General features: G+C 39.9%; 1 protein-coding gene across 2 annotated transcripts; it reads left to right on the forward strand.

Moving 5' to 3' along the window:
- The first annotated feature begins 283 nt into the window (after window positions 1-283).
- Window positions 284-12,606, forward strand: PLAC9 (placenta associated 9). Of its 2 annotated transcripts, XM_021526674.4 has the most exons (4): window positions 284-579; window positions 10,179-10,276; window positions 11,155-11,275; window positions 12,423-12,606. In XM_021526674.4, exons 1-4 carry the CDS (start codon window positions 522-524, stop codon window positions 12,431-12,433), a joined length of 288 nt encoding a protein of 95 aa, XP_021382349.3. In that variant the 5' UTR covers window positions 284-521; the 3' UTR covers window positions 12,434-12,606. The 2 variants fall into 2 exon arrangements, with proteins under 2 accessions (XP_021382349.3, XP_085439532.1); XM_085583406.1 differs by lacking the exon at window positions 12,423-12,606 and having other exon boundaries at window positions 305-579; window positions 11,155-12,416.
- The last annotated feature ends 588 nt before the right edge of the window (window positions 12,607-13,194 follow it).

Raw genomic sequence — 13,194 nt, forward strand, 5'->3', positions numbered from 1 at the left:
CCCGAGGAAGATGTTTCTGCACACTTCAAAAAGAGCATAAAATGGTAAAAGCCCGATAAGCTCACAAGATCTGAAGATACTGTATTTTCCAATGCTTCTGCTTGCCCCAGATGAAATTCTACAGGGAAAGAAACATCCAGCACTCCTCTTTTCTCCCTTCTTTGCCTTGCCCCACTTGCTATATTTACAGGATCCAAACTTTTCATTGAATTCCATTGTAATCTGTGTAAATAAACACAAGAGTAAAAAAAAAAAACCACCTAATTTTGGAGAGCCTGGGCCACTTCCAGCTTGCCTGAATAGCTGGGCTGTGCATGGAGCTGGAAGGGTGTTTTTAAAAGGAGGGAAGCAGAAGAGAACAGCTTAAGAATCTTGGCTCAGGCTGGGCATATTTCCGCCTGACTCTGGCTAAACCTCAGCACGAAGGGCTGGACGAGGAGTCGATAGGAAGCCGGGCAGGAGGGAGGGAGGCTGCGGGGCTCTCCAGCACAGCCACGGCAGAGCCCGGGCAGGCTGGAACCATGCTTTTCCTCTGGGCACTGGCATTTGTTCTCGTCCTGCAGGAGCAAGATCCTTTAGGTAAGTGACTGTGAACTTGCGAAGCAGAAACTGGAGCTTAATCTCAGTATGGTCAAAGACTTTGCATGGGGTGGGAGGGGGAGGCAAATATTTGCTTAATTTCTCTATGGATTTTATGTGAAGGTGACACAGGTATCTGTCAAAATTCTCTGATTTGAGAGGTAAAACTTAATTTCTGTGACATTTAAGTCTGTCCTGTAGGCATATCGCTTTGGTAGATTTGAAGATTTTTTTACTTCTTACAGGAGATAGTATCACTCTACCTTCAGAAATTTAGAACCACATTAAAGTGCTGCAGACAGTGCTCTGAATTTCCATAATTACTGTTCTGGCAGCCATATTAATATCACACCAATCCACTCAGAAATGAGATTGAAGTTCAAGGTTATTAGAGAAAGATTCTCCTTTATTCAAAGCCGCCTTTTAAAATTTTCAGGTAAGAGCATCACCATTTTGTTTCTTTTGCTTTGGACTACTTATTCCTGAGATTTTGAGGTACATAATGAATTCTCCCAAAAGCCTTGGGAGAACAAAGAATAAACAGAGAACATCTCATAAGTCTGCATCTGAATACTTTCATTAACAAGAGATTAGCACTGAATAACCTGTAATCACATTGTAGTGTGACTGAAAGCGATTCAGTTTCACTAGTTCAAGGGTTTACAGTCCCTGTGTAACCACAAACCTGGCTTCCCAGCCTGTTTGCACTACATCTTTTCTGCTAGCTGAGCCTCAGGTTTATTTTCCCTCTAGTCCTACTTTCTTGACAAGACAATAGTTGTATTTCATGGCAGGGTAGTAAGAGCCTATTACATTCAAAACATTTCCTAAAAAACTGTTAGTCCCTTCTATCCCCAAGTTCTAGTCATTCTTTGTCTCCCTGACTCCCTTCTACTTAATTAGCTTTGTGATGTTTATCTCAGTGATGAACTGAGATATCAATGCAACACCAAGAGCACTCTGTTTTCATTCCACAAGAATTCACTGTCCTCTCACGAGTTTTGTGAGCTTCATTGGAATAAATGTGAAATAAAAGAAAATAACAAATGGCTTTGTCTATTCCCATAAAAGTAGGGTTTTGACCTAAAATAATTCGTAAACTCAGATAAAATTTGGTTAATTAGAATAGCACTTCAATAATAACTGCAGAGGAGACTAGTGCCCAGTCTCATGCCAGGTGGCAGCTACTCAGTCAGCAAAGCACGTTTACTGTCTTAGTGGTTTTCATGCAAAATGAGAAATTTTGTGTCTGTCATGGCCAGGGGAGCACCCTGCCAGACTGAAGGCTTAAAAAAGCCATCCCCACTTTCCCTCTGCTACCTTTGGGTTTGGAACATTTGATTTCCTTGTAGATCTCCCCATCCTAACTCCCACGAGTTCCTCTCAAAAATTATTCAGCCAAACTAGAATTCACATTTTAATCCAGCCATTAATATAAACGTTCTCACATTCAAAGAGCTCAGCCTCCAAATCATTCAGGGGGAGAGGCTGGCACGGGAGCCCTTCTGGATGCAACCATGTGCTCCTGGCACAGTTCCAGTGCTTTGCTGCCGGTGCTGGGTTAATTTGCGAGGCGCTGCTCAAACGCAGCGCACGGCGTAGCCTGGAGCACAATACCTGCCCCATTTAAGCGTGTTTCCAGGCGAACCGTTCCGAGGGGTGTGGCACCCCAACAGCGAAGATTTTGCTCCGTGTTTATGGTGGCAGAGAGGTGACCTGGAGTTCTGGGTAAACAAGTACCTGCCCCGCCACAGGGACCATTAGCGGAGCGCAGCAGCACCGAGCGCTCCGCCCGGCGCAGCCTCCAGCGCTGCGCCGTGACTCGCTGCCAACAGCGGACGTTTCCTTCGGTTTAACTACAGGTTAAAGTAAACCAAGTGTATGAATGGCTCTCTTCATTCACCTAACATTTTTTCAATTCCCAAGATGTTTTGAAACCTCTGATATTCACATGCAATATCAAAGCTGGGAAGTTCTATATGCTAGGCAATTATCTAGAAACTGGGGGAAAAAAATCATTTCAGAAGAGCCAGATTCTTCCCCAAATTGACCAGTTGCTTTATCAAAGAGGAGCACCTTTTCTCTAGGAGATTAAACCACTACATTGTAGAATTAAAGCCACTGTAAAAATTTATTATAGATATCCTATTCTAGGCCAGATTTGGACTCATATTTCTCTACTAACAAATAAATAACGTTTTAACCTATACTCCATGTTATAGGTATTTTCTGTCTTTACAGAAAGCTATCAGCATTATTGTCTCCAACACAAGGATTACAGTCCTTGTAATTACAGCCACCTTTGAGCTCTAACAAAGAAGGAGAAATAAAGTTTGAGACAACAAAAGTGCACCCCAAAATAACTGTGTTTTTTAAGATTGTGAGGTAACTGGAGATCAGGGTTCAGTACAGAAGTGAGCATTTTATAAAGTTATTTTATCTATCTGTAAAGTCCTATGTTTTCTTATGTTTAGTTAAAAGGAATTTAAGTTCTGTGGACTTTGTAACACCCAAACATAAAGCGAAAATTAGTATCAAACTCCCCCCAAAAATCAGGAGTTTAGAAATATAGGACTCCTGTTGTTCACCTGCAGGATGTGGCTCTATCCATAAATGCAGCTGATCCGCTCTGGCTGAAGCAGGTGTAAGTCCTTGGCCTGAATGTCAGGATCTACTATGTATGTATGTGTGTGCATATCTGCCCTTCTCTCACTATTCTACTTCCCGAGTTGTTGCAGAATGGATGAACTGTCTGCCAAGATAAAATATATCTTCAGGCAAGTTCTTAGATTTGTTCAGATATTAGAAACAAACCTAAAATTATATTCTTTCATTGTACTAATTTCTTTCTACTATAATGACTTAGACATAGGAAAACTACACAATCACAGAGCTGACTAAGAAGTCACAGACTCACCTCGCCCACTCCCCTGACAATCATTTCTATTACTAAACACAGACCAAAAGCCATGTCCTCATAAAATTGAGAAACTCTATCCCCTGATACCACTACTTATCCTCAAATTGCTGGTGGAGTCCATTATTTATGTATCTCACATCCTCCACTTTCAAGCCACCCTTAAGCTCTCTAATTCTGCACAACTTGGACTCTTTTATAGAAGAATATATATATATTATACAGTTCCTCTTCTTCCTAAACAGCTTCCCCTTCTCTACACAAGAATATGCCCTCTACAGCTTCTAGCTATAATCCTTCTAACATTTAGCCTTGGTTTCAATAACAAAGATACATTCACATGAAAATAAATACATAATAAAGACAAACTTTTCTGCAGCCCAAAGCATCGTAAGATAAAGCATGAAATAAGGTACCTGCTAATTACATAGCTTGTGTCTCTTATTAATCCAATTCCCTGTAGTCATTTTCCATTGCAAGAGAAGCAAGAGCAAGAGGATATTCTCTGTCTGCTTGTTCAGGAGACCAGCATGCTGAAAACACTCTCCAAGCCAATAGTTCCCTCACAGAAACATTTAATTACTATCCTTCTTCTTTTGAATTAAAATACACAAAATTTAAGTGCATCTTATAATCACAGATGTGGTCAAACAGCAGAAAAAAGAAAGTAGTTTTTCAAGTAGCAATTTTGCTTCTCACACATAGCCATGGCAGGGGCCCAGATTTTTCTGTGCCTTAAAAAAATACACCACCCACTGGGAGCATGAACTATCCCTGGTCTTGTGCACTCCCTCTTAGTCTCCACTGCTGGATGAGAGATGGATCCCTTTATGAAAAGAGAATTACATGGGTCACAATAGCAAAAGTTGCCTGTAAATGAAAAGTTTTACACAGAAATATCTGCTATCTAGTCAGGAACAATTGCTATGAGGTCCCATTTCTGGTTTTGCACATTTCACAAGCACAAGTGATGTGTGGTTGGACCAGAACACACTGTGACAAAGTCCCACACCCAGGTGGATGGGACACACCAGGCAGACATGAGAACTCGTGGGTTGGTACCTGACTCACCTTCATTAATATATTCCCCAATCCCCGAGATTCCCCCTTTGCTCCTTCTCTTTCAGGTAAAAAAGAATTAAAACAAGTACAATCTTAACTAATGTAGGATCTAAAATAATACTCACAGCAGTATATTCTACAGCTTGATAGAGTACGAACCAGGTGTGCAATTTTGGAACTTGATTTTCTGAAATGGTTATTTAGCTTCTAAAATTAATATTAAAAACAACTAATTTCATAGAAGAAACTTAATTCAGGATGCTTCCCTTATCAGAGGATCATAACTCTTAGATACCAGAGAAATCCCTTGGATTTTTTATTATGTTTGAAACCTTTCCAGGACTTGACATTTAGGCAGGAGTTGAAGTATTCAGTGAATGTACAGATTACAGATTAATCCCTAATCAGGCATTAAAAACTTTCAATGTACCTTCTTGAAATTAAAAAACCAACCAAACAAACCAGAAAACAAACAAACAAAAAAACAGCATTCTCACAACTCCTAAATTTCAGATCTTCCTATACTGTCAGTTTACTGTCTAATATACAATGCCCGATTTCCATTTCCCACTTTGGATAAATCATATTGACCCTGTATGAAATTTACCTTGTTGTTCTGCCATGAAGCTAGAGCCTAGTAAAGGTGTGTGCACACTTAAATATTTACATGTATATATATTTATATGTGTATATTCTTATGTAAATATAAGCATACCTATGCAGTTGCCTCCAGTGTGAAGCATATGGCAGTATGTAAGTTGCTAAGGAATTTTAAATATTTATTACAATTCCAGCAGTCCTTATTGCAATCACTAAAGGTAAGAATTCCCTTATCTTTAAGAAAATAGAGACTAAACTCAAAAAGAAGTTCAGAGGTATCTAAATCACAGTTAAGCATTATGAATTACAGCCAGAAAGATGCTCTATGTACAGTTAAAGATATGCTTCTGAGTGGCTAAGAACCTGAAGGGAATCTGTGCTCCAAAAAGCATTTTCAGTACAACACTTGCTATCCAAATAAATTATTTTTTATGTCCTAACAATAAAATTTGATATGGCTTGACTTATATAAAACAGCTTAAAATGAATTTAAATGTACTGGTGATAATAAAACTGGTAGTGACACAAAGTTAATTCAGTACTTCCATATCCAAGGATGCCAATGTAATTAATTAAGAGCTGACATTAGTAGAAACTAACTTTGATGCCTTGAAGAATACCCCCTAAAATTAAAGATTACTAAGTTTTAGCTTAGTCTGTGGTCTGAAAGCACTAGTACTGGTAGTTATTAGTATCAGTTCAGGTTCAAAGCAATTGAATCTTTCCTGAAATCAGCTGCAAGGCATCTTCACCAATCACTCAGAAAATGATGTGATTTCTTGAGCTAGCATTTCAAAATTACATGCAAATTTCCAAGTGGAATCCAGCACTTATATTTAGAGAAAAAATAATTTAAGCAAGGATCACCAAAATCCATTCAGAAGTGTGTTGCATTCCTCCCAAACTGGTTAGTGAATTAATCATTTGAACTTGATCCTCCAGTTCATTACCTTTTCCCTGTTGGAACATAAATCATTACTACTGCCATTCCTTTTCTCATCAAAGGCTGTCTGGCCATATGCTATGTTTTAGGAATAAAATGATACTACTAAACCTAAGGCAGTGCAAACAAAAACACACAGCACAGCATGTTTTCTTGAAGAATTAGCCATGTTCTCCTTTATTCCCCTTGCTCTATCACGTGTTTTCAGGCTTCCTCATTTGCCATCTGGTTCCTATTTCAATCTCCTATTTCTTTCACTTCGCTTGTGGCCTGCTTTGTTTTATGCCTCCTGCCCTACTAAGCACAAACAATAATTTTATAGGTTTTAAGACCAGTGGAGAACATTGTGGTCACTCACCTTGACCTTCTCTGTAATGCAGACCAAAGAATCCAACCCAACAATTTCTAAATCAAGTCTGTAACTTCATTTGGACCACCAATGTGTCATTAGGAAGGATAATTTAAAAGACCTACCAGATCTGTGTGGTCACATACTTCAGTTCTGGCCATTCTAATAACCACAGAAAATGACAGCAGAGAGGCAGTTGCTCAGGTTTATTCTAATGTTGACCATTAGCAACTACTTGGATGATCAAAATGAACCATTTTGAATAGCACCTGAATAGAAAAAGCCCTCACAGTCCTAGAAGGGAACTTCGTCAGGGAGCACAGAGAAGCAACATCTTGTGGAGTGGGGGAATATATTGAATGTACAGGTGGCAGAAGAGCTGAACTGAGGGATATTCTTAATCTAAGGCCTCTGTTCTTAACCTGTTTAGTAAGGCTGTTTTGATTCTCACTTCATTGCTCTTTCTCTCCCTTGCTATAAAATCAAGTTCTCTACAGTCAGGTTGACCATGATACATAGATCTTACTCTCCATTGTGCTACTTCTTTCAAACTTTAGGCATATTTTTCTAGGAAACAGATCCTTATTAACAAGCAGTTCAGAGATGCTCCATTTCCCTGCCAGGGTCTGACTGTATCACAGCCCAGGGTGGTTGGAACAACCCAGATTTATGGGCACCATCTATGTAGGACAGAGAACTTAATAAAGAGGAAAAAACGCATGAGCATTTTCTCATCTTGAACACAAGAGTTCTGGCTCTTGATGGAAAATAACCACCCTATATATCAAATAGAATAGATTTCAAGAATTTAACTAAACACCTCACTTGTAAGAAACATCAGGTGGAAATTTGCAGATGGGACATTAACTGAAAGGTAACGTTCTCGCTGCCATATTGAAATGTTACAAGTGCCTGCATGAAATAATCTATTAAATTTCAAATGAGAGAATTAAGACATTGAAATATACCTCCTACACTTGTCTAAATTGTCAGAAGTTGCAAGCACCCACACATTTTAAATATGTAATTTATATGGTATACAAAGAACACTTCACTTTTAAAAGTGGTTAGCTTCAACACTTACTACCAAAGTTATCTCTATTTACACATGTGCTTTGAAACACAGACAAGGAAAAATTCCAATTTAAAAAACATTTAAAAAATGTTTCTTCATTAACTTCAGAAAGTAAGTACCTGGAATTATCCTAAGAAGTCATTAGTCTTTCGCTTACATAGTTTGCAGCCTTCGCTCTTTGCTTCCTTTACATGGTGACTGTTATTATTTTATGCAGTAGAGATGCTGCTGGAGTAAGGTCAGTGCCAAAGGCAGATAGTGTCCCTTTCTTCTACCAGCTGCAATAAAGAAGGGCAGTGCTCATAAGCAACATTCCATGTGCTGTCTTTGAGCACATGGAAATTACTGCTTTGGCTGAATTGCCTGACCATGGTGACCCAGATATGTGCCATATTTACAAGGGACCGGATGTGTCCTGTGAACAGCCCATCCCAGAGATAAAGCTGGGCTTAAGACCTAAAGCCAAACAACAGAATAACAATGGGCATTTTGGGAAGCCAAAGCCTCAAGCTAGGACTCAGGAAAAAGAAGACATCTACACTGACAAAGCACTGGCTGCCCAGCCAGCAGCAGCTGAAATAGCCTGTTCTGGCATGGTGGTGAAGGGTCAATTACAAGAGCCTGAGCAGCTCTGTTCTAACAAGACATGGACATGCAGTCCTGAGAGGGTTTCTCCTAGCTCAGCCCTCTCACAGCTCCATACTGTGAGGGCTACAACTAGACACGCTTTTGCTTATACTAACCTTTAGCGTTGCTAACATCAGCTGTCAGGTGGTTTCTGAGACACTTAGGCTTGGCCTGTTTGTCAAATGTTTAGGCACTGCACTAATTCTGTGGTTCTGAGTGATATCTTACAGCCCTGTCAAACCCTGTTTGACTTGGTCCTCCTTCAGTACTCCAGCCCATTACACCTGCTAAGGCAGAAAAGTGCTTGGAGCGATGGAAAGCTGCCTCCCTCTGTGTCAGGAGAGGAACCCACTACCCCAAGGAACCAAGAGTCCTGTGGCTCACAGCAACCCCTTAACCTCATTCTCTAGATGCACACAAAGCTGTGCAGTGCTTTGCTAAGCTCACAAAAGATGCAACAACCTTATACTGGCTGTACTTGATATGTATACATGTCCTTTGAACAAATATCAGTCATCCACCATATCTAACCTCCCCACCTACAAACACCTGCCTAGAGAATCAACCACTGCAATTTCAGTATTTCCACACTGTTCCAGTCATGATGGAAAAAAAACATGTAAAGAAGCAAAAATTTTGAGAAATAGCATGGTTCATTTGACCACTAAGATATAACAACACTCACAAACCACCACCACTAGCAGCAAACAGGGGGAAAAAAGAGCAACTGCAAAGCAGCTGCTGTTGAAATACCTGCTGTATTTCAGCACTCTTCTGTAGTCTTTGGGATTCTGTCCTAACAGCACCACCTCCTGGTGACTGCACTAAAAAAACCAAACCTCTGCCAAACCAATTTCTAAATAATGCCCCAGTAAGTCAGGTCACTGTGTAATTGCTCCTCCACCCTCCAATTCCAAGGATGCCATTCCAACTGAGAGTACATCTCTCATCCACCCCAAACTGCAGGGATCCTTACTGACACGTTTGCCATCACCTGACGCCTACACTTCAGAAATCTTGGCACAGGCTTGAGATAAAGCACAGCAGCAGTTCCAAAACACTGCTCTGGCACAGCAACACTGAAGACAGAATTAGTTACTGCTCATGTGTCTTTCTTTACAACACAAGCTGTTTTGTCTTTGTTGCAATCAAACAATGACAGAATGAGTTACTGCTGCTTCCTCATTATCATAGCTGCTTCAAGCATCAAACAAGAGCAAAACCTAACTTTAAATACAGGAAGATATGTTATCACTTTAGCACAGTTTAAAATATTCCACTACAGCCCTCTGCACACATTTGAAAATTTAAATGTTACTGAATGCTGCACAGAAGTTACGAAAAGCAAATAGGCTCCACTAAAGCATGGACACCAGCAGCTACTGACCCTTCATGGAACACAGCCAGTATAATGAAAAGTTCAAAGAGCAAGAGCTCATGAGTACTAAGAGGTAAACACAGATAACTGAGTTATATGTCACACAGAAACATGTGACTCTGTGCATAGCACCACATACAAGCCAGCAAATGTGCTCAGAAATGAAGCATTTTTTATTGCTTCCCTTCCCAAAGTCAGACTGTTGTGGGACAACTTTCTGGCAGAGCAATCATCAGCATCTATTTAGAAAGTGGACAAGCTTAGCTTTACCACACCAGCTGCTTCTGAAGAAAGTCTATGAGGAACTGTTGTGTAAGGCAGATCTTCCCAACAGTTAGGTTTTACACTTAAGAGAGACAAGAGTCACAGCATATAAACTTACCCTACACAGATAGAAAAAATAGATTATGTAAAACAAACACAACATAAACAGAACAAAACAAACACTGGTGGCAAGAGAAAACACCTCGTTCCAACCAACATGACGTGCAGGCAAGTACTGACGCACAGCTGCAGTTACTGGAAATGTTCATTTCCTATATTTGGCTCATAAACAATGCTGTGTAGCATGCAAAATACCACTTCAGAAATCTCAAAGACAAGGACTGCTATTAAACTTCTGCTAATTAACTGTGTCTATATTTCCAGCTGCTGGTGATCCTATCAGCATGGTACCTGAAAGTTCAGAAAGAGGAAGCTGGTGTAATGAACATATGATCCATGAACGCTTAGATATTATTGAAGAGGTAAGAGGGATTGTGCTGGCTCTTGAACCTTACCAGACCTCTGCCCTATCCTTTTGACCAAATAAAAGGGGTGTTTCTAGACAGTGTCCCTTCTTGACTTTATTCTAGTCAAGGTTGGACTACTTTTTCCAGATGCCATTGTTTATAACTATCCATAAAGCTATTATCACCAGAAATATAGAATCTTGGTGAATTCCAAAAATACGATTAACAGTTTATCAGCCTTTTCTACAATGTTTATAACTGTGCCTTTAATCTAAAAATCTCAGAACTGGTATTTGTAAAGTTTCACATTGGCTTATGGGTAGATGCAAGTCCTGCAGGTGACTCCAAGATAGACAGATAAAGAAGTTTCTGTTCTGGGATTCCAGGAAAGCTGCAAAGTTTGATTTTTTTTTCCTGGTCTCTTAAGCACTTACAAGATACCTGCTATATATTCTCAGCTGCGTAGGTCCCAAACTTCATGCTGTGGTTCTCAAATGGGAACATTACCTCTCCTCTGCTCTAGTCCCAGCCCTCGTCTTTCCACTCCATCAGCTCCTCTCACTGTCCATGTAGATTCTTTTATTGCATTTAGTAAATTGCATTTCTCTCAGAAATGAGAAAGAATTAAAAACAAACTAATGAAAAGCTCCAAGAAGTCAAGTTCTTCTTTAGACAGGGGAGCTGTAACAACTCTTGCAAAACCAAGTGCTAATACTTGGTGCCACTAGAGGCCAGCAGAACAAAAGAAGTGTTTAAACCTGCAATGTGTATTAGACTAAAGTAGCTGTTGGCATTATAGGACATGAGGTTTGCATTTCCAAACACATCTGGTCCAATTCCTTCCACTTGACCCTCTACCTTCTTTCTCCATTTGTCTCCCTTGTTTCCATTAGAAGGTAATAAAAACAGTGGAGCACCTAGAATCAGAAGTCAAATCGCTCCTCAACATCATCAGTGAGACAACACTGAACATCCCCACCGTTCCAGGAACTCCACTTATAGATGTTTTTGATGGTCAGTATCTCATCAGGTATAACCTAAGTTGAAAAAAAGGGTTACACATGTTATTATTAAATATGCCATATTTTCTCTCTCAAGATGTGAACTAATTCAGCTCAGGGCAGCTAAGGCCTCAGAACTGGGGTCTCAGGACCCCAGCTGTGAGTCCAGTTTGGAAAATCAGATTTCAACAACCACTAGGTTAGGAGAAAAGGAAGCAACTCACCTTAGAACAGCAGGACAGATGAAGTTATCTCAAGGTCCCTTTCAGATTTAAGATCCTGTGATTCTTTAGCTTCATGTGTGACAAAATGAGGCAGCAACAAAAGTTTACAAAACTGGAGGTACTGCCACTTTGATATCCTAAATCCAACTTTGACATGTAAGCCCCTCACACAAAACATGCTCCTGGATAAACGTTTTTGGAATACATTAAACCACAACAAAAATTAGTTGGATGAGACCACCTATTATACCCACTTTCTTATAATGCTCTATGCTCTTCATCCTCTGCCTAAATATTTTCAACAGTGCACTTAAGAAGGCGAGACACTCTTGGTGGAAAATAAACCACTTGTGGATAGATGAAAGCATCCACAGACATGTTTATGAAGTCAGTTTTGTCAGTGCCCTGCTGTTTGTTCATTTAAGATAGCTGTACCTGGGCACACTACAGTGTACTTACATGATGGAAGTGGGCTTGAAGTAGACAGCAGTAGAGTTCATGCTGGTTTTTGGTTCTTGAAGTTGGCTGTATGGATCTGGTAACAATGACTGACACTGTCCTCACCAACTTTATTACCCATTGAAGTTTACAGTTTTCTGTGAGGGGCAGTTAACAGGTTACCAATTAAGTTACTCCCATACAATGGAAGGGGGTATTCCAGTAAACTGAAGAATATTCCAGTAAAGCATTGCAGTGAATTTAAAACAGAAATCAGCACAGTTGCAGCAAATCTATAGCAAGTACTACTCAGATCTTGCAACAACGGCCAAACTACTCAAGAACGACAGGTTGGACCTTCCTTCTATGATTTTGTGAATCAGTGTGACAAATCCCCACTTTAGAGTAGCAATATTCATGTTTTAAAAGAGATTTATCCACAAAGATTGATCCTGATCTCATAGCCCAAAATAATCACATCAACTCTTCTGTATACAGATACCAGCTGAGCACTGTGAAGACAGAAGACAGCTGAACGTAACAGTGTGGTTGTCATAAATATTTGCACTTGAGATCATTTAATAAGCTTGTGTTTCGAGAATGCATGCAGGGTGAACAATCCTCAGCTGTAGTTTGTCTTCTGTGTTGTTTGCTTTATAATAAAAACGTATTTGCTTTCAGACACAGTTTTAAACTTTGCATTCTAAATCTTTCAGGAGCCCTAACTTTATGAAAACCACCTTTCAAATACAGCATTGTCAGTAAGAAAACAAGATTAGATGGTGTTCAGGACTAAAGCACAGCTAACAAACTTCTCTTAATTCAAAAGCTTACTCATTCCCTTGCAAAGAAGTGAACTCTTGATATTGGTTTCAGCCAACAAAGATAGACTTCCAGCTGCAAATTCCTCTCAAGACATGATCAGATTTTCTGACAGAAATGAGAGGATGGTCTGCCTTTGTACATAGGACATCCTGCTGCCACTGGCCAAAATGGGAGTCCTGTAAGCAAGCCCCAGACAGAATCCATCATTTGGACACACACTACCATATTATTCTGTAATCGTTACATTCTCCTCCCTTGCCATGGTGACAAATGCAATCCAGAATTAAATCCAAGACATTGCCTTTTTCTTTCAAGACAAATGGCACTAGAACTTCTAGTAAAAAGGGCCTGCCTGACCCTTACACAACAGAGGGAAAACACTTAGATGTGTGTGAAGTAAGGTGAGTTAGCATGTTCTTGATTAACAAGCAGTCTACTTTCACTG

The sequence above is a fragment of the Lonchura striata genome, chromosome 6 (assembly GCF_050655825.1).
Source record: "Lonchura striata isolate lonStrDom1 chromosome 6, ASM5065582v1, whole genome shotgun sequence".
NCBI classification, from domain to species: domain Eukaryota; kingdom Metazoa; phylum Chordata; class Aves; order Passeriformes; family Estrildidae; genus Lonchura; species Lonchura striata.

Excerpts from the sequence above, each read along its gene's own strand:
- PLAC9 (XM_085583406.1), top strand. The coding sequence starts at position 522 with ATGCTTTTCCTCTGGGCACTGGCATTTGTTCTCGTCCTGCAGGAGCAA. Across the intron at positions 580-10,178 it reads GCAGGAGCAAGATCCTTTAG|CTGCTGGTGATCCTATCAGC; the intron begins GTAAGTGACTGT and ends CTATATTTCCAG. Across the intron at positions 10,277-11,154 it reads GCTTAGATATTATTGAAGAG|AAGGTAATAAAAACAGTGGA; the intron begins GTAAGAGGGATT and ends TGTTTCCATTAG.